At 47.9% G+C, this 19,513-nt stretch overlaps 2 protein-coding genes across 2 annotated transcripts in view; both read right to left on the bottom strand.

Annotated features, from left to right (window-relative positions):
* The window catches only part of LOC119953348 (myosin-4-like), a 288,309-nt gene that overhangs the window by 251,920 nt on the left and 16,876 nt on the right, over positions 1 to 19,513 (bottom strand). The gene's annotated exons all lie outside the window — the stretch shown is intronic.
* LOC119953349 (myosin-4-like) lies at positions 4,906 to 19,383 on the bottom strand. Its single transcript, XM_038777538.1, has 13 exons — positions 19,301 to 19,383; positions 19,067 to 19,216; positions 18,798 to 18,969; positions 18,165 to 18,474; positions 10,257 to 10,324; positions 10,015 to 10,102; positions 9,807 to 9,924; positions 8,783 to 8,906; positions 8,545 to 8,681; positions 8,195 to 8,450; positions 7,852 to 8,094; positions 5,151 to 5,327; positions 4,906 to 5,055 (listed from the first exon to the last, which is right to left on the bottom strand). Exons 2-13 carry the CDS (start codon positions 19,177 to 19,179, stop codon positions 4,906 to 4,908), a joined length of 1,956 nt encoding a protein of 651 aa, XP_038633466.1. The 5' UTR covers positions 19,180 to 19,216; positions 19,301 to 19,383.

Raw genomic sequence — 19,513 nt, 5'->3', positions numbered from 1 at the left:
CAGCAATAAAGCCTCTATTGTACTTGTCTCTCGTCTTTGAGTATAATTGTTAGCGCCACAGGGACCAGACGGAATGGCGCTCATGGGGGTCGCCAAGGGGATTAGGCAGGGTGGTGCCTTGGCACTGTTGGTGCTACCTGGGTACCCTGGCAGTGCCAGCCTGGTGTGTGGGGGTTGCGTGGGGGGCTGACAACCCTCCCATGTTGCATTTGAGCTGGGGTAGGTTGGGGATTTGTTTTGTGGGCCTCGGAGATTGGGATGCCATTTTTAAATGGCGTCCTGGTCTCGCGCTACCACGGGGAGTTCTGGCGAGCAGAGCTCCCCAATGTACAAAATGGGGCTATGTGTAGCCTCGGCCGCGCATTCCCCGTTTAGGCTCCTTATTCAAAGCTGGCTCTCCCAGCTTTGACAAATTCATCCAAACTCGAAATGTTAGCTCCCTTTTCTCTCCACAGCTGCTGTCAGACCTACTGAGATTGTCCAGTATTCTCTGTTTTTGTAGGGAGGCTAAGATAGGCACAGGCACACAGAAGATCAGCACGAAAAGAATGTACAAGTCTGGTTAGTTGTCATTTGTGTACGATACGGCATGGTTTGATTTCTAACTTTGATTTGGAGTGTTTATTTTGAAGCGGTTGTAAGTTTAGGATCTTCTGGTCCCACTGACGGTGAACCCCCCCCCCCCCCCCCCCCCCCCACAGGTTCCCCGGTGGTGGGGAATGCGAACAATGGAAAAACCTATTGACAGCGGCGGGAGCGGAATATCCCACTGCCGGCTAATGGCGGTTCACCGCCAACACCGCAAAAATACCACGTTGTAGGTGAAAATTCCTGCCCTTTTTCTGGGAATAATTCCTTTGAGCCCAGGATAAAGTCCTATAGTACATGCTGCACAACTTCCTCCAGACATTAGCAACTTCAAATAATTTTGCAAAGCACCAAACACTTCTATTATAACAGAGACCCAGTGACTATCAATCATCAACCAGTCTGTGGTATTTTTACAGGACAGGCGTGCAGACCACAAGGGTACAAACAAACAGGAGCTTTATTGGAAAGGTGTTTTCTCACAGGCTGCTAGATGAGACTAACTGTTAAACTCTTAAAGTGATCTTGTTCCAACTCAGAACAAATATAAATACACAACAGAGCCAGTGAGACATTAATGATCCCTTCAAATGACAATGATATGGGATCCTATCCACTGCTGAACACATATTCAACTCTGTGTGTTTAAGAGACCGTGATAGCTGGAACATCAAGCTCCAAAATAGCAGCACTGGCATCAAATCAACATTACGTGCCCATCATCACAGCCTGCCTAGTCTGTGCATGTCCGGTGCCCATTGGATGCACACTGACAATCTCATAGAAACAGCCTCTGGTTTGACACCCACCAGAAGGGTGCGTTCACGCAGTTTCCACCATTTTTGAGACAAAACGATGCCCATGATGCCAATAAGTGGACATACAGAGTTATTTTTAAAATTTGTATTCGATTTATTAGACTGATAATGATCTAGGAGACCCGAGAAAGAAGGTTCGCTTATGTTTATTATAATCTTAAAGGTTAATGCCACTACCGCGGCATAGAACAATAGGATCTCAGTTGTTGATTAGCAAGAGTCCCGGTCCTAGCACAGGCTGGTATTAACAGGCCCAAGTAACGAGCCCCAGCTGGGCAGACCTCCACCCGTTAGCGGGAAGCTCGTGTTCTTTGATTCCCACAGGGAGATCTATCAGTGTGTCCCATAGGCCTCGTGAGGATTATCACAGTATTGATAATCCACCTGTGTCATTTTCTTTCAAAATCTATTCATTTTTCCATTCAATCCAGTAGAGAATTGATCATTAGAAATGTATTTAAAACACAGAGGCCGGCACAGTGGCACAGTGATTAGTACGGCTGCCTCACGGCGCCGATGATCCGGGTTCGATCACTGTCCATGTGGAGTTTGCACATTCTCCCCATGCCTGTGTGGGTCACATTCCCACAACCCAAAGATGTTCAGGGTAGGTGGATTGGTCACGTTAAATTGCCCATTAATTGGAAAAAAAAAGAATTGGGTGTGTAAATTTATTTTTAAAAATGAAACACACCTTAGTTTCTTCTTCAAGTTGTCTCTTCTGTTCTTCTGTTTGATGCATAAATCCCTGCTTACTCCTGCTGAGTTGGGATACCATATTCTCCTTTTCTTCCAGTTGCCTTGAAATTTCACCTTTTTAAGAAATTTTTAAAATATTTTTCATCGTTTTGTTTCAGGAAGCAAAAGAGAATTTTCCAATTGGTTGTTCATAAGCATTGTGTAATATAAGTGTTGCACATGGTTAATATTATTTAAAAGGCAAGTTTGAAAAATGGCCAAATAATACTCATTTATTCAATCCACACAGTTCACGTCACAGTAACAACTCACCGTTTTCTGCATGCAGCCGGGATGTTTGAGCAGTCATGTCATTAATGGCACGCGCATACTCATTATTCCTTGCCTTCAGTTCATTTAACTGATCTTCCTGAGTACGACATGTTTTTTCAAGGTTGGCCTATTTGGGAAAAGTAAAAATATACGTTGAATCATTATATTTTAAAGTGGATTCGAAACCATCTGAAGTGAGAACATGTCACTGCCATATTCTAGTGGTTTTAGCTCACCCTTTGCTGTGATTTACCATCAGTGAATGTCTCCAATCTTATTTTACAAGTGTCTCACCATTGACATCACTCATGGGTAGTCAAGGGCCTGGAGCAGGGTTTTGATGTTTAATAGCCAAGCTAGCTCGGCTGTCTCCGGCCAGCGTTCTGGTATACTCTGCGTGAGACTTTCAAGCCCCAGCAGGGCCAGGAATAGAGATGGATGGCATCTGCGAATATACGCACTGCATGCCAGTTTTCTGGCAATTATAACGGCGGCGGAACCAAATCAACAAGGCTACCGGCCCCAATGCTACTCGTACCTCATTATGCTTGTTAAAAGCCTTGTTTAATTAATTTAATTTAGGGGCGGCACAGTGGCACAGTGCTTGGCGCTGCTGCCCTCCGGCACCTGGGACCCGGGTTCGATCCCGGCTGTGGGTCACTGTCCGTGTGGAGTTTGCACATTCTCCCCGTGTCTGTGTGGGTCTCACCCCCACAGCCCAAAAAGATGTGCACTGTAAATGGATTGGCAAAATTGCCCTTTAATTGGAAACAAAAAAGAATTGGATACTTTAAATTTATGAAAAAAAAATTGATCTAATTGAAATTAAAGTTTCCTGCTCAGGCGTGGGCCAGTTTGTGTATGGAGGTGGAAACCCTGGAGCCAGTGCTCCAGGCAGGCCGAGGAGTCACCCCTGCTGGCTTGGGTGCGAGAACATCACTTGCCACTCACAGTGGAGGCCTGGCTGCACGAACAATGTTTTAATTAAAAATTTTAAATGTTGCTAAGAGTGCGTCTACACGTTGAAGTGCTCTCTCTTAAGTATACATGCTACACAGAGTGTTGCTCCTCTCAAGCTGGAAGGCCTCTGATTGGCCCGACAGCTTCAGGAGCCAATTTGCTGCCCTTAATTGGTGACGGAACCGGTCTCCAGGCCAATTAACGGGGGCACTTCCTTGAAAATTGTCATGAGTGTGTATTTCTCCTCTGCGAGAGGGTTCAGTACCTGGAAATAGTCCCAACTTCTGTTTTAGCACCATGAGGGAAATCCTGCCCACTGTGTGGTATTGGTCTATTTAGGTATGGCCTGAGGGTCATCTGAGACTAATTCTTCAAAAAGGCTGATATACTTCATATGTCCCTGTAAATATTCAGTTCTGCTCGGATGGAGGCCAGAGTCAGGATTAAAAAAATGCCAAAATGGTAGCTTTCTTTTTTTTAAAGAAAATGTTGGCACAACTTTGAATACCTGAAGTGTGACAGTCACATAGTGAATGCCAAGTTTTAGTTACATGAATTAAGCAAATTACATTTTTAGTTAAGAAACTACTGCTCATTTATTTGGACTTACTTTGGACTTTGACACAGATTCCACATTGCTGACAAGGTCATCAATTTCCATCTTCATCTCACTCTTTTCCTTCTCCAGCTTCTGTTTCACACGTTGCAGGTTGTCGACTTGCTCCCCAAGCTCTGCGACACTATCAGCCTGCTTCTTACGAAGAGCAGCAGCCATTGCCTCATGCTGCAGGGTAGCTTCTTCCAGATCACGACGTAGTTTCTGAAATTCCAGTTCGCGTTTCTTGTTCATCTCGATCTGTGCACTTGACGCACCGCCAGCCTCGTCCAGTCGGTCACTGATTTCCTCCAGTTCACGAGCATAGTCGGAGCGTTGCTTTTCCACCTTCGCACGAGCTGCGCGCTCAGCTTCAATCTCCTCCTCGAGGTCTTCAATCCGAGCCTAGAAATGTGAACAATTTAACTGGTAGTCGGAGGATTGTATGTGGATCATTCGGTGAAGAGCGCCATTTATTCAGACATTTCCTTTACCTGAAGTTCTTTTATTTTTTTCTGGAACTGCATTGTTAGGTTTTGTTCATCTTCGATTCTGCTTTGAAGTTGGCTGATTTCAAATTCCTTCCTGTTTGGAAACATTAAAGTTAAGAATAAGCCAAGTGGAGAAACAGGCATTAAATTGAAATCCACTCCACTGAAAATCCATAGCTGCATTTGTGAAAAGCTCTGGAAATTTTAATCCTGCTGTTAGGTGCGTTATACGGGATTTTGGTTTGGATAAACGACATGACACTACTGTGCTATCAGCTATGTTTGAATGTCTTGATGTCTAATCATCCAATTTGTACTGTGTGACAGACTGCTTGTTTAACTTTCACTTGATCACAAGTTTGCATTTGTACAAAGCTGTGTATCGTTTTCACAAATACAACATGCAAGGAACTCGCACATTTCAGTCGTACGTGAATGTGTCTCACTTTTTAAATCTTTCTTCCATTTGTTGCTTGTCATTTTCCAAATCCATGAGGGAATCCTGAGAAAGTTTCAGATCACCTTCCAGTTTCCTCTTGGTCCGTTCTAGGTCCAAGCGAAGTTTTTTCTCTTGTTCCATAGACCCTTCAAGCTATTTAAGAAGATGGATACGGAAAAGCACAATATTATGGGATCTGTGCATGTCAAAGACTGTATTGACTTTATACTTATTTTTTGGTTATTTACATCATCGATTTGCAGCTCCAGTTTTCCTTTCGCTTTGGTCAGATTGTTGACTTTGTCTTCTTCAGCTTGGAGATCATCTAAGATCTGCTGGTGGACCTCTTGCAAGGCTTTCTTTTCCTTTGTTAGCTTAACATTTGATTCATCAAGGCTAGCCATTTCCTCTGTGAGGTTCTTAACCTGTAATGCAGCAACAATATATAAGAATTTATATAATGACTCTATTTGTAGACCTCTATGACTATTGGAAAATGGGATTAGAATAGTTAGGTGGTTGTTTTTGACTGGAGCTGACACGATGGGCTGAAGGGCGTTTTGTGCTGTGGATCTCTATGATCTCTATTGAAACACAATAGATGGGGCTTTGCAGACAGCGCTGAAGCCATGTTGAACACTGATGGCTATGAAGTAAGTCTCATAAATCCTGCAAGAATTTAATCTTTCTCGCCGCACAGCGGAACTGCAACTAATTGTACCATTCGTCACTGGCTGTTCATGGTGTGGAGTAGCAGTGTGGTTATCATAGAATTTACAGTGCAGAAGGAGGCCATTCGGCCCATCAGGGTCTGCACCAGCCCTTGGAAAGAGCACCCCATTTAAGCAAAACGTCTCCACCCTATCCCCGCAATCCCGTAACCTCACCTAACCTGCAAATCTTTGGACTGTGGGAGGAAACCGGAGCACCCGGAGGAAACCCACGCGCACACAGGGAGAACATGCAGACTCCACACAGTGACCCAAGTCGGGAATCGAACTAGGGACCCTGGAGCTGTGAAGCAACTGTGCTTACCACTATACTACCATGCTGCCAAGCAGCCAATCACATTGAAAGATTTTCACGGATCCCCAAACTGGAAACAAAATCAGTAAAAATGAAATCAATTTCAAAATGTAATTTTAAATAAAGTAAATTACAGATTGGGACGTGCATAGGGTGAGGGTAGAAGTTTGGATTTGTTTATTGTCACGTATACTGAGGTACAGTGAAAAGTATTTTTCTGCGTGCGGCTCAAAAAGATCATTTAGTAAATGAAAATAAAATTAAAATAAAATACATAATAGGGCAACACAATGTACACAATGTAAATACATAAACACCGGCATCGGGTGAAGCATACAGGGCTGTTGTATTAATCAGGTCAGTCCATAATAGGGTCATTTAGGAGTCTGGTAACAGTGGGGAAGAAGCTGTTTTTGAATCTGTTCGTGTATGTTCTCAGACTTTTGTATCTCCTGCCCGATGGAAGAAGTTGGAAAAGTGAGTAAGCCGGGTAGGTGGGGTCTTTGATTATGCTGCCCGCTTTCCCAAGGTAGCAGTAGGTGTAGATAGTCAATAGATGGGAGGCAGGTTCATGTGATGGACTGGGCGCTGTTCACAACTCTGAAGATTCTGGAAATTATTCTTTTTCAATTAGCTTGAAAAAACTAATCAGTTACTTAACATTTCAGAAAATTAAGTTGATTTTCAGGCCATGTATTGTTCATCAAATGTTATTAATCACAATCTGTTGCCCTGTTACCGACAAAGTGTAACTTTTTATGGAGTTTCAAACGGCGAAATGGGAATGGGAAAGTTAATATTCTCACTGATTTCATGGTGGCTGGCTCTGGGGTTGGTCACAGAAACCCCCCCCCCCATATACATGCACAGCGGGCCTCTGATCCCGCTGAAGTAGACCCCCGCTGTGGGATGCCCAAAGGCGGCACGGGCAAGGAATGTAAATCGCCATCAACCTCCAGCACAGCCGGTGGCCAATGGTGAGCCACCTCCGCCATGGGAAAACCTGCCACAGGGAGTCTCGAGAATTCTGCTCACCAATTCCTGCAAAACCCAGGCCATAGGTTGCGAAATCCCACCATTAGGGGAGCCTGAAAATGCGTATTAGAACATAGAACAGTACAGCACAGAACAGGCCCTTCGGCCCTCGATGTTGTGCCGAGCCATGATCACCCTACTCAGACCCACGTATCCACCCTATACCCATAACCCAACAACCCCCCCTTAACCTTACTTTTTAGGACACTACGGGCAATTTAGCATGGCCAATCCACCTAACCAGCACATCTTTGGACTGTGGGAGGAAACCGGAGCACCCGAAGGAAACCCACGCACACACGGGGAGGACGTGCAGACTCCGCACAGACAGTGACCCAGCCGGGAATCGAAACTGGGACCCTGGAGCTGTGAAACATTTATGCTAACCACCATGCTACCGTGCTGCCCACTAATTGTGGGATGAAAACTTACGCCGTCTTCTTCTATTTTGGATGCTTGTTTAGACGTTCTGCATTAAGACGGATTGTGCGAGAGTTTGTGGCGCAATGGGAGGTGTTCCTGCCTCTGAGCCAAAAGCTTTGGGTTTAATCCCGCTTCATGACTTGATGGCCAAGGAGGGTGCATTTGTAACATGGCCAAACAGATCTACACAAGGAGCTCTCATAGAATGATGTTCAAAGTTTAGAGTCCTTTCTTCAATTTAATATATATTTCTCTTTTGAAAATACTGTTTATATATTGTTTATTCAGATATTCTGCTCAGTATGTTATTTCTCACCGAGGAGAAATGTATGTTAACAATGTATGTGTAAAACTTGAGTTCAGCATAAAATGCAAACACGGTGTATTTTAAAATGTAGATAAAATATGTCAATACTTAAGCGGAGCAACCAAAATGATTATTCGTATCAAAATGATTATTCGTACCTTGTTTTCGGTGGCGTGCAAATCTTTTTCCACTTTAGATAACGTGAGCTGCAAGTCGTCAATGTCTTTCCTCAGGGTTGTACACTCGTCTTCAAGCTTCCTCTGCTTAGCTGTAAGCTCAGCATTTGCTTCCTCTTCATCCTCTAAACGTTCGTTCATCTCTTTAACTTTAGCCTCAGCCTGAATTTTGTTTTTTATCAATTGGTCACACCTTTCCTCGGCATCTGCTAAACTTTCAATTTCCTTAAAAATACATTTTTTTAAAAAACATTTCAGTGCAACGCATTTTTCTTAAAAACTAAAGAGGTAATTTAACAAATCTATAAAATGTTAATTCACGTACTGCTTGCACTTGCATTTGTAGGTCATTCTTTTCCTGCAGAAGGCTGACCATGTTCTCCTCCAGCTCCTTTTTTCTTGCTTCAGACTTGGAAAATGCTTCTTTAAGCTTCTCAAGCTCCTCTTTCATGTTTTGCATGTCTTTTTCAGCCTGCGCACTCTTCAGAAGAGGCTTGATCTTGAAAAACAGCTTCATCCATGTCCAATGTTTGACATTCATGAATGACCGGACGTTGTACTGGATACTGAAGATGGCCTCCCTGTGTAAGCAATTGTTAAGGAACTTTAACATTTTTTTAAAGAGTTTATTCTTTAAATTAAGGCTGTCGCAGGTTGTGAACAGTTCTCCTGTACCTTCTTTGCATCATCCTCTGAAATTCTACTCGCATCAAGAAACCACGGCATATAGCTTGAGTGCGGGTAATAAGTGCAGCCAATCTTTCATCCCTCATCTCTTCAAGAGCACCCAGGATACCAGCTTTGAAGAACACCTGCAAATACAGAAAATATCTTTCAGAGTTACTTCTGTTTTTCCTATTACACAGCTATTTATGAAGTGTAATTATTTTGCTGATGCAAATTAGGTCTTTACCTTAGTGTGCCCAAATTTGTATTGGGTATGATCAATGCTGATGGAGGATAGGAGTTTCTGAGAAGCCTTCTTGCTGTCAATAAAGTGACCCTCTGGGATAGCACTTGCATTGAGTACTCTATACCTGTATATTTAAAGATAGTCATATTCCCACATTTATGCCTTTCCAATTGTAGCATGTTTCACATTTAATTTTTGCCTAAAAGATCTTTGCATGTAAAATGCTTTCTTTTTTGAAAACATGTTATTGAAGGCATTTTAAAGTATTTACAACCACAAAGCAGCAAAACCAAGAGAACCAAGGAAATACAATCCCCAACCACCATACCAGGCCACAACACTCGTCCCCCCCCCCCCCCCACTCAGAAACCACCCATTCACCCACCTTCCCCACGAGCATCCACCTTCTTTTTCCAAACTTTCTCCCCCCTCTCCAACCATAAACTACCCCCAACACAAACAAACCCCCCCCCCCACCCACCATTGCCCACTTACGACTTAATCCTTCTCGAAGAAGTCAATACACAGCCTCCACCCCGAAATGAACGCCTCCTTCGCCCCATGCATGGCGAACTTGATCTTTCCAGCTGGAGAAATTCTGCATTCAACGGCTCCGAGTCCCACCACCACAATAAAATCCGTCTCCGGGCTATCAGGGAGGCAAAGGCCAAAATATAGACCTCTCTCCTCACCTGCACTCCCGGATCTTCCGACACTCCAAATATCACCACCTCCGGACTCAGAGCTACCTCTACCCCCAAAGCCTTTACCATAACCTCCGAAAAGCCCTTCCATAGCCCCTCAACTTCGGGCAAGCCCGGAACATATGGACATGGTTTGCCAGCACCCCTGCAATGCATGACAAATCTTATAATTTGCAAATTACGTTAGTTGTGAACTGTGAATAACTTCCTTCGGAGCAGGGTAAAGTTGGGCGTGCCGTGGTTTTTACCATACCTGCCATCTTTTGTAAAGCATAATATTTTGGGTTGCATATGAAATGTTATAAATTCCAACCCGTTACCTTTGTTTGAAATCTGCATAGAGGATTCTGCTTGGGTATCCTTTTCTACAGATTCTGATACCCTCGAGCACACCATTACACCTCAGCTGGTGCATCACGAGTGGATTGTTTATTTCGCCTATGTGGTTGTAAGAACACAATTATATTTTTGTCATTTTAAGTTCACAAATAGGGAGAAAGAAGAATAAAATTGGTGTCTGGAACTTACCTGGAGTTTTTGTTTCATTTGGAATAATGCAACGCACAAAATGGGGGTGAGTGCTTCTCAAGGTGGACATCAGCTTGTTCAGGTTTTCCTGTATCAAGCAAATAACTTAATAACCAACAGCAGTTGACTGTATACAACTAACTGTTGTCAATGTTCCATTAGCATGCCACAGGTATAGCTTTACTGAGGAAAATTGAAGTTAATAGTGCAGTCAGAAGGAAGCTTTTAAATAAAGAACTTACCCTAAAGAGTGCAGACACTGTTTGGAAGGAAGAACCCTTTTTCTTGGTACCTTTCTTTACTGTGCCCTCTACAAAGTATATATTTTGACATTGTAAGGTTATAGTACACAATTGTAAAATACATTATTCTCATATAAAGAGTACAGTACTTAAGAATTTCTGAAATTGAATAGTTTTGTTAAATATATTAATTGGTTTCCGAAGGCAGCACGGTGGCACAGTGGTTAGCATTGCTGCCACACCATGTCAGAGACCCGTGTTCAATTCCAGACTTGGGTGACTGCCTGAGTGGAGCTTGAGTGTTCTCCAGTGTCTGCATGGGTTTCCTCCGGGTGCTCCGATTTCCTCCACAGTCCAAAGCTGTGCGGGTTAGGTGGATTGGCCATGCTAAATTGCCCTCCCATGCCCAAAGTTGTGTAGGGTAGGATAAGGGGTTAATGGGATGGGGCTAGGGAGTGAGCTTGAGTGGGGAGTTCTTTCAGATGGTCGGTGCAAACTCAATGGGCCAAATGCTTCCTTCTGCATTGAAGGGATCTGTGAATGATGGTTGGAATTCTCCAGCCATTGGGATTCTCTGTTCCTGCTGGCAGTGCACCCCCGCCCGGAGGTTTCCCGGCGGAGTGGGGTGGCTTCAATGGAAAATCCCATTGGCAAACGGCGGGAGTAGAGAATCCCACCAGCGAATGATGCGCCGCTCGGAAACACACAGCTGAGGGACCGGAGAATACATCCCCACATGAATTGCCCATTTCCAGTTACTCTGAGAAGGTAGATGGAGGGCCATGTTCTTTAGCTGCTGCAACCCTCACTGTGTCAATGTGTGCTGGCGGTGTTTTCCGTGGCAGCATTAAGAGTCTCCATAGAACTACAGAAATATTATGGTGCAGAAAGAGGCCACGGTGCAGAAAGAGGCCTTTTAGCTCATCATGCCCGCGCTGGCCAAAATAAGAGAATAAAGAAACTTTTAATCTCACTTACCAGCACCTTATATGTTGCCTCACTGCTTACAGCGCTTCACGTGCAGATCCAGGTGCGTTCTAAGTGAGTTGAGCATTTCAGCCTCAACCACCAACTGAAGCAGAGCATTCCAAGTGCCCCCCAGGTGAAAAGATTTTTCCTCATGTCGCCTCTAATCCTTCTACCAGTCACCTTCAATCTATGCCCCCTGGTAATTGACTCCTCAGCTAGTGGATACAGGTCTTTGCCGTCTCCCCTATCTAGGCCCCTCATAATTTTGTAGACCTCAATTAGATCACTCCTTAGCCTTCGCTATTCTAAAGCAAACAACCCTGGACTATCCAATCTGCATAACTGCAATTTTCAAACCCTGGCAACATTGTCGTCCTCTGCACTCTCTCCAAGGCACTTATGTCCTTCCTGCAATATGATGACCAAACAGTACACAAAATTCCAGCTGCAGCCTAACCAGTGTTTTATCCAGTTCCATTATTACATTCCTGCTTTTGTATCCAATACCCCACTGAATAAAGGAAAGCATTCCATATGTTTTCTTGACCACCTGTCCTGCCACTTTCATAGACCTATGGACATGCACTCCAACGTCTCTCACCGTCTCAACCTCTGTCAATATCTTGCCAATTATGGAGTATTCCTTTGCTTTATTTGCCTCCTCCCCCAAACGCATTCCCTCATATTTTTTTGGATTGGGTTCCATTGCCTCTTCTCTGCCCACTCAACCAAACCAATGATATAATTCTGGAGTTGACAACTATCCTCTTCACTGTTGACTACATGGCCAATTTTTGTGTCATCTACAAATTTCTCGATCATGCCTCCACATTAAAATCTCACCATCTAATAGGGACATTTGTGAACCAGGCTGATTTTCACAATGTTGCAATGCTAGCCACAGATTACCAAGTTGATCACCCATGGGAAGCTGGGACATTAGGAGCAGGGGACCTGGAGTAAAACTCACAGTTGCTCAGTTATCATCGCGGACCATGATCACTGAACTAATGTACTGTTATTTTTGTTGTTGTTAATTATATTTGGATTCGACTTCCGGTTGCGGCTATGCAGGGCTAAGCCACACATTCAACAGCTCCCGCCAGGAACGGACTTTTGGGCTCTTTTTAGGGCCCCCAGCGGTACTTGTTCGACGTTTCCCGATGTGGGAAGGAGCCAGCAACATTTCCCCAGCAGTATATGGCCTGGACCAGGAGTGGGGCGAGTAAGAAAGTGGTTGCAGCGCCAAAGCAGAAGCGAGGGAAGAAGCACAAGATGGCGGCGGGCGGGAGACCAGGAGGCATGGAGGCAGTGGGCGCAGGAGCAGCAGGAGACTCTCCAGCGCTGCTTCAGGGAGCTTAAAGCGGAGCTGCTGGAGACACTGGAGGCTTCAATTGACAAGCTGCTGGAGACCCAGACAGCCCAGGGGGTGGCGATCCGATAGATCCGATAAAAGGCCTCTGAAAGAGAGGATGAGACCTTAGGCCTCGCGGTGAAGGTGGAGATGCACGAGGCGCTCCATAAAAAATGGCAAGAGAGGTTCGAGGAGATGGAGAACCGGTCGAGGCGGAAAAATCTGTGGATCCTGGGCCTTCCGGAAGGGCTGGAGGGGTCAGACATGGGGGCCTATCTGGCCATCATGTTAATTTCGCTGATGGGAGCTGGGTCCTTTCAGGGGCCCCCTGGAACTGGAGGGGGCCCATAGAATATTGGCAAGAAGACCCAAGCCGAATGAGCCGCCATGGGTGGTGCTGGTGCGGTTCCACCGGTTTGCTGACCGGGACTGTGTGCTCAGGTGGCCTAAGAAGGAGAGGAACAGCAGGTGGGAGAATGCGGTGATCTACCAGGACTGGAGTGCGGAGGTGGCAAAGAAGAGGGCCGGGTACAATCGTACGAAGGCGGTGCTGCACAGGAAGGGAGTGAAGTTCGGCATGCTGCAGCCGGCGTGTTTGTGGGTCACCTACAAGGACCGGCACTATTACTTTGAGTCCCCGGAGGAGGTGTGGGCCTTTGTGCAGGCCGAGAAGTTGGACTCAAACTGAGGGCTGGATGCGGGGGTCTGGATGTAATTGTGTTATATTTTGAGGGGGGGTTCTCTGTTTAATGTTGGTTCTATGTTAGTTCTTTGTTGTTTTCAGGGCGGGTGGGTGTGGTGGTATGAATAGGAGCACTGCCATTGGTGCAGAGCACTGGTTTCCCATTGGCTCTGGCTGGTCATGTGCCTCTCGGCTGATTGGCTGGGACTAGTCATGTGACTGCTCACCAATTGGTCGAGAGGCAAGTAGACCCCGCCTCCGAGGCGGGGTATAAGTACCCAGAGTTCCCGGCGGTCGGCCTTTCGCTGTAGTCTAGCTGATTAAAGCCTAAGTTTGGACCTTCATCGTGTCTCGCGTCCAATTGGTGGTACATCAGTGGGGCACTGTTTTCTGCTTGGGTTTGTTGGATGGGCTCGAGGAGGGGGGCAGACCTGCAGTGTGGGGGGCTGATGGTGTGACGGGAGGTGGGGGGCCCTGCGAGGGGACCGGGCCAGTAAACGGAGCTGCTGTAGAGGAGGTGGAGTAGGGCAGGTGAAAAGCGCGGGCTTTTTCCCGCGCTGAGGGTTGAAGGGGGCGGGGCCGGAGCTGGGAGGCGGGGGCTTTTTCCCGCTTGAGAGCGGGTGGGGGAGGAGGAAAGCCTCCTGGTGGCACTGGGGAGGAGGGGAAGCCCCACGCTGGGAGGGGTCGGAGGAGTGGCGGGAGCAGCCGGGGTCAGCAGGAGTCAGCTGACTTGCGGGAGTGTAATGGAGGGGAGCAACACAGTTAGGGGGGGTCCTAGCTGGGGGGGTGGGAGGAGGGGGGAGGGGGGGGGGGGGGTACCGGGTTGCTGCTGGAATGGCCAAGAAGGAGCTGGAGTATGTAGAGGGGTCGTGATGGGGGTCATGCCCGCCGTGGGGAACGGGCTGAGCTGGGGGCGCGGGCACATGGCGGGCTGAGGAAGGGTAATGGCTAGTCGGCGGGGGAGGGGGGCAGGTAGCCCCCTGATCCGGCTGATAACCTGGAATGTGAGGGGACTGAACGGGGCAGTCAAACGGGCCCGCGTGTTTGCGCACCTGAAGGGGCTGAAGGCAGATGTGGCCATGCTACAGGAGACGCACCTGAAGGTGGCGGATCAGGTTAGATTGAGGAAGGGATGGGTAGGCCAGGTGTTTCATTCAGGGCTGGATGCAAAGAATCGGGGCGTGGCGATCCTGGTGGGAAGAGGGTGCCGTTTGAGGCGTTGAATGTTGGGGCAGACAGCGACGGGAGGTATGTAATGGTAAGCGGTAAGCTGCAGGGGGAGCGGGTGGTGCTGGTCAATGTATACGCCCCAAATTGGGACGATGCAGGATTAATGCGGCGCATGTTGGGCCGGGATTCCAGGCTTGGAGGCGGGGGGCCTGATAATGGGGGGGGGGGGGATTTTAACACGGTGCTGGTACCCGGCCACTGGATCGATACAGATTCCAGGACGGGGAGGAGGCCAGCGGCGGCTAATGTGTGAGGGGGTTATGGACCAGATGGGAGGGTGGATCCATGGAGGTTTGCGACGGCCGAGGGGCCAGGGAATTTTCATACTTCTCCATGGCATAAGGCCTATTCCCGGATTTATTTTTCGTGATGAGTAGGGCGCTGATTGCGAGGGTGGAGGATGCTGAGGTATTCGGCGATAGCCATTTCTGACCATGCCCCCGCGCGGGTGGACCTCGAGCGGGGGAGGAGAGAGGACCAGCCCGCTTTGGCGCTGGAGGTGGGGCTGCTGGCGGATGAGGAGGGGCGGGCGGGTTCAAGGATGTATCGAGAGGTTCCTGGAGGCCAATTACAATGGGGAGGACCGAGTGGGGACGGTCTGGGAGGCGATGAAGGCAGTGGTTTGGGGGGAGTTGATCTCCATTCGAGCCCACAGGGAGAGGAGGAGAGAGCAGAGAGAGGGAGAGGAGACTGGTGGGTGGAGATGGTGAAGGTGGACAGGAGATACGCGGATGCTCCGAAGGAGGGATTGCTGAGGGAGCGGCGTAGTCTCCAGGCTGAGTTCGACTTGTTGACCACCAGAAAGGCGGAAAGCTCAGTGGAGGAAGGCACAGGGAGTGGTGTATGAATATGGGGAGAAGGCGAGCAGGATGCTGGTGCACCAGCTCCGTAAGCGGGATGCGGCGGAGTTAAGGATAGGGGAGGGAATGTGGTGTGAAGGGGAGTAGACATTAATGGGGTCTTCAGGGACTTTTATGAGGAACTGTATCGATCCGAACCCCCAGCGGAGGAGGGGGGGGATGGGGCGCTTCTTGGACCGGTTGAGATTCCCGAGGGTGGAGGAGGGACAGGTGGAGGGACTGGGGGCGCCGGTTGAGCTGGAGGAGCTGGTCAAAGGGATTGGGAGCATGCAGTCGGGGAAGGTGCCGGGGCCAGATGGGTTCCCGGTTGAATTCTATAAGATGTATGCAGACCTGTTGGGCCCCCTGTTGGTTAGGACCTTCAACGAGGCAAGGGAAGGGGGGGTTCTGCCTCTGATGATGTCTCGGGTGCTGATTTCCTTGATCCTTAAGCGGGACAAGGATCCCCTGCAGTGTGGGTCATACAGGCCAATCTCACTCTTAAATGTAGACGGCAAGCTGTTGGCGAAGATTTTAGCCACGAGGATAGAGGACTGTGTGCCACAGGTTATCCACGAGGATCAAACGGGGTTCGTGAAGGGGAGACAGCTGAACACTAATATACGGAGGCTTTGAATGTTATAATGATGCCGTCGGTAGACGGGGAGGTGGAGATAGTGGTGGCATTGGACGTGGAGAAGGCCTTTGATAGGGGTGAGTGGGGGTACTTGTGGGAGGTGCTAGAAAGGTTTGGGTTTGGGGAGGGGTTTGTCAGGTGGGTGAGGCTGTTATATGAGGCCCCGATGGCGAGCATGGCCACGAATAGGAGGAGGTCGGAGTATTTTCGGTTATACCGAGGGACGAGGCAGGGGTGACCCTTGTCCCCCCTGCTTTTTGCGCTGGCAATTGAACCCCTGGGCATGGCGCTGAGGGAGTCGAGGAACTGGAGGGGGCTGGTGCGAAGTGGGGAGGAACACCGAGTGTCGCTCTATGTGGATGACCTATTGTTGTATGTGGTGGACCCGGTGGGGGGGAATGCCGGAGGTGATGAGGATTCTCAGGGAATTTGGGGATTTCTCAGGGTACAAGCTCAACTTGGGGAAGAGCGAGCTGTTCGTTGTACACCCGGGGGACCAGGAAGGGGGGATTGGTAGCGCTCCCACTAAAAAGGGCGGAAGAGGAGAGCTTCAGGTACTTGGGGGTCCAGGTGGCCAGGAGCTGGGGGGCCTTGCATAAGCTTAACCTCACAAGGCTGGTGGAACAAATGGAGGAGGAGTTTAAGAGGTGGGACATGCTTGCCGCTGTCTCTGGCGGGTAGAGTGCAATCAGTCAAGATGACGGCGCTCCCGAGATTTCTGTTCCTGTTTCAGTGCCTCCCCATCTTTATCCAAAAGGCCTTTTTCAGGCGGTGTTAACAGGAGCATAACGGGGTTTGTGTGGGTGTACGGGACCCCGAGGGTGAGAAGGGTGTTCCTGGAGCGGGATAGGGATAGGGGGGCTGGTGCTGCCCAACCTCTCTGGGTATTATTGGGCTGCCACGCAGCGATGGTGCATAAGTGGGTGATGGACGGGGAAGGGGCAGCATTGGAAGAGGATGGAGATGGCATCCTGTGTGGGCACGAGCCTGGAGGCACTGGTAACGGCGCCGCTGCCGCTCCCTCCAACGAGGTATACGATGAGCCCGGTGGTGGCGGCTACCCTCAAAATTTGGGGGCAATGGAGACGGCACAGGGGGGGGATGTGGGGGCCTCGATGGGGTCCCCGATACGGGGGAACCACCGGTTTGTCCCGGGGAGAATTGACGGCGGGTTCCTGAGTTGGCACAGGGCATGTATTAAGGTTGGGGGACCTGTTTGTAGACGGGAAGTTTGCGAGCCTGGGTGAGCTGCAAGGGAAGTTCGGGCTCCCCCCGGGGAACATCTTTAGGTACATGCAGGTAAGTGCGTTTGTCAGGCTGCAGGTGTCGGAGTTCCCTCTGTTGCCGCCGCGGGGGGTCCAGGACTGGGTGCTCTCGGGGGTGTGGGTTGGAGAGGGGAGGATTTCGGCAACGTACCAAGTGATGCAGGAGGTAGATGAGGCCTCGGTGGAGGAGCTGAAGGGTAAATGGGAGGAGGAGCTGGGTGAGGAGATTGAGGAGGGGACGTGGGTGGACGCCCTAGGAAGGGTGAACTCCTCCTCTTCTTGTGCGAGGCTTAGCCTCATACAGTTTAAGGTGCTGCATAGGGCTCACATGACCGGGACTAGGATGAGCCGGTTCTTTGGGAACGAGGACAGGTGTATTAGGTGCTCAGGGAGCCCAGCAAACCATGCCCATAAGTTCTGGGCATGCCCAGCGTTGGACTGTGGGAGGAAACCGGAGCACCCGGAGGAAACCCACGCAGACACGGGGAGAATGTGCAGACTCTGCACAGACAATGATCCAGTGGGGAATCGAACCTGGGACCCTGGTTCTGTGAAGCCACAGTGCTATCCATTTGTGCTACCGTGCTGCCCATTCTCCCCATGTCTGCATGGGTTTTGCCCCCACAACCCAAAAGATGAGCAGGATAGGTGGATTGGCCACGCTAAATTGCCCCTTAATTGGAAAAAAATGAATTGGGTATTCTAAATTTAAAAAAAAAGAAATACTTCCAAACTCCTGGATGGATTTGAGCTTTGTACGTCAATCTATAATTGAATTATTGCTATTATAAAGCAACATATATTGTCAACATAGGTTTCATCTACCAAACATTTGTTGTCATATTGAGAATGTATTCAAAAGGATTGATGGATATTTCTGTCCTATCAAACATTATTTTACAACTTTAATGTACATATAAAATAAAAGTTACCTGCAGATGATCCAGCAGAACTATACAGGTGTGCAAGAACCTTAAGTGAGGATTTCTGGTATAGTCCAATTACAGTTTCATTCAAAGGGTCCTTATTCTTGTCCAGCCATGATGTAATATTGTAGTCCACAGTGCCCGCATAATGGATCAAGGAGAAGTGCGCTTCAGTCTTTCCTTTTGCAACCCTTGGCTTCTGGAAATTTACTGGATTTCCCAAGATGCTGATCAAACAATTTGTTTCTTGAATGTCATATCTGTAGCCTTGGGGAACATGCATTCCTCCTCGAGGATTGAGAAGATGCCCCATGGGCTTTGAATGTAGAGGACAAAACAAAAACATTAAGTATCTCTATTTATACAGCAAACTAGAACTACATACTAGAACCTTGCATAAAAGTATATACTAAGAATGAACACTTGTCAAAGCCCCGTGTTGGCACCCTTGAAACCAAGCCTTGAAAAGTGACCCAAAAACATAAGGAGAGAATGTGGAGCGATCAGTATTGGTTAAGGAGCTGGGGGGGGGGGGGGGGGGGGGGGGGGAGCGGTGGGAGAGCCACAGGTGGGGGGGCGGGCGGGGCACAAATTTCTCCTCACCTTTTCGGGGGTGTGGGGGGCACTAATTCTCCTCACCTTTTCAATGAGTTCAATGCAAGCAGCCAGGTCCCATACCAAAGTCAATGAATTCCCATTCAATTCCTTCCTTTGTATATTCCTCTTGTTCCAGAACAAACATGTGGTGGTTAAAAAACTGTTGCAGTTTTTCATTAGTGAAGTTGATACAAAGTTGTTCCAGGCTGTTGTACTGTGGAAGGCACAATATGTTAAGATAACAGTATTGGATTTCTTAACATTTTATTGATAAATATTGCCATTGTCAGGTTATTAACTGCGAATTTCACCTCAAAAATTTCAAAGCCCGCAATGTCCAAGACACCAATGAAATGTTGTCTGGGTAGCTTTGTGTCCAACTGCTGATTAATTCGTTGCACCATCCAGAGAAACAACTTCTCATATACTGACTTTGTCAGAGCGCCCACTGCAAAGTATACCTGAAAAGGAAAGAAAATGAATGTTTCCGTTTCTGTTAAGTTCTAAAGTTGCACATATTTCCACTCTTCCAGCCAGCGCATTACCTGTTGTACAGTCTGGCCTTTTGTAACAAACTCATTGCCGACCTTTACTCTTGGAAAGCAGAGCGCTTTGAGCAGATCGGCAGAGTTTAAGCCCAGAAGGTAAGCAACTTTATCAGCAACTGCAAAAAAAAAACTGTCTGTTAATATCATGTTGTTGCATCTCCCTAATTGTAATCATTTGGCAATCAGACAGCATATGATATTTATTTGCCC

This window comes from Scyliorhinus canicula, chromosome 18, assembly GCF_902713615.1.
Source record: "Scyliorhinus canicula chromosome 18, sScyCan1.1, whole genome shotgun sequence".
Classification (NCBI taxonomy): domain Eukaryota; kingdom Metazoa; phylum Chordata; class Chondrichthyes; order Carcharhiniformes; family Scyliorhinidae; genus Scyliorhinus; species Scyliorhinus canicula.
Note: the sequence above shows the minus strand (reverse complement) of the source record. Positions and strands in the feature narration are given on the sequence as shown.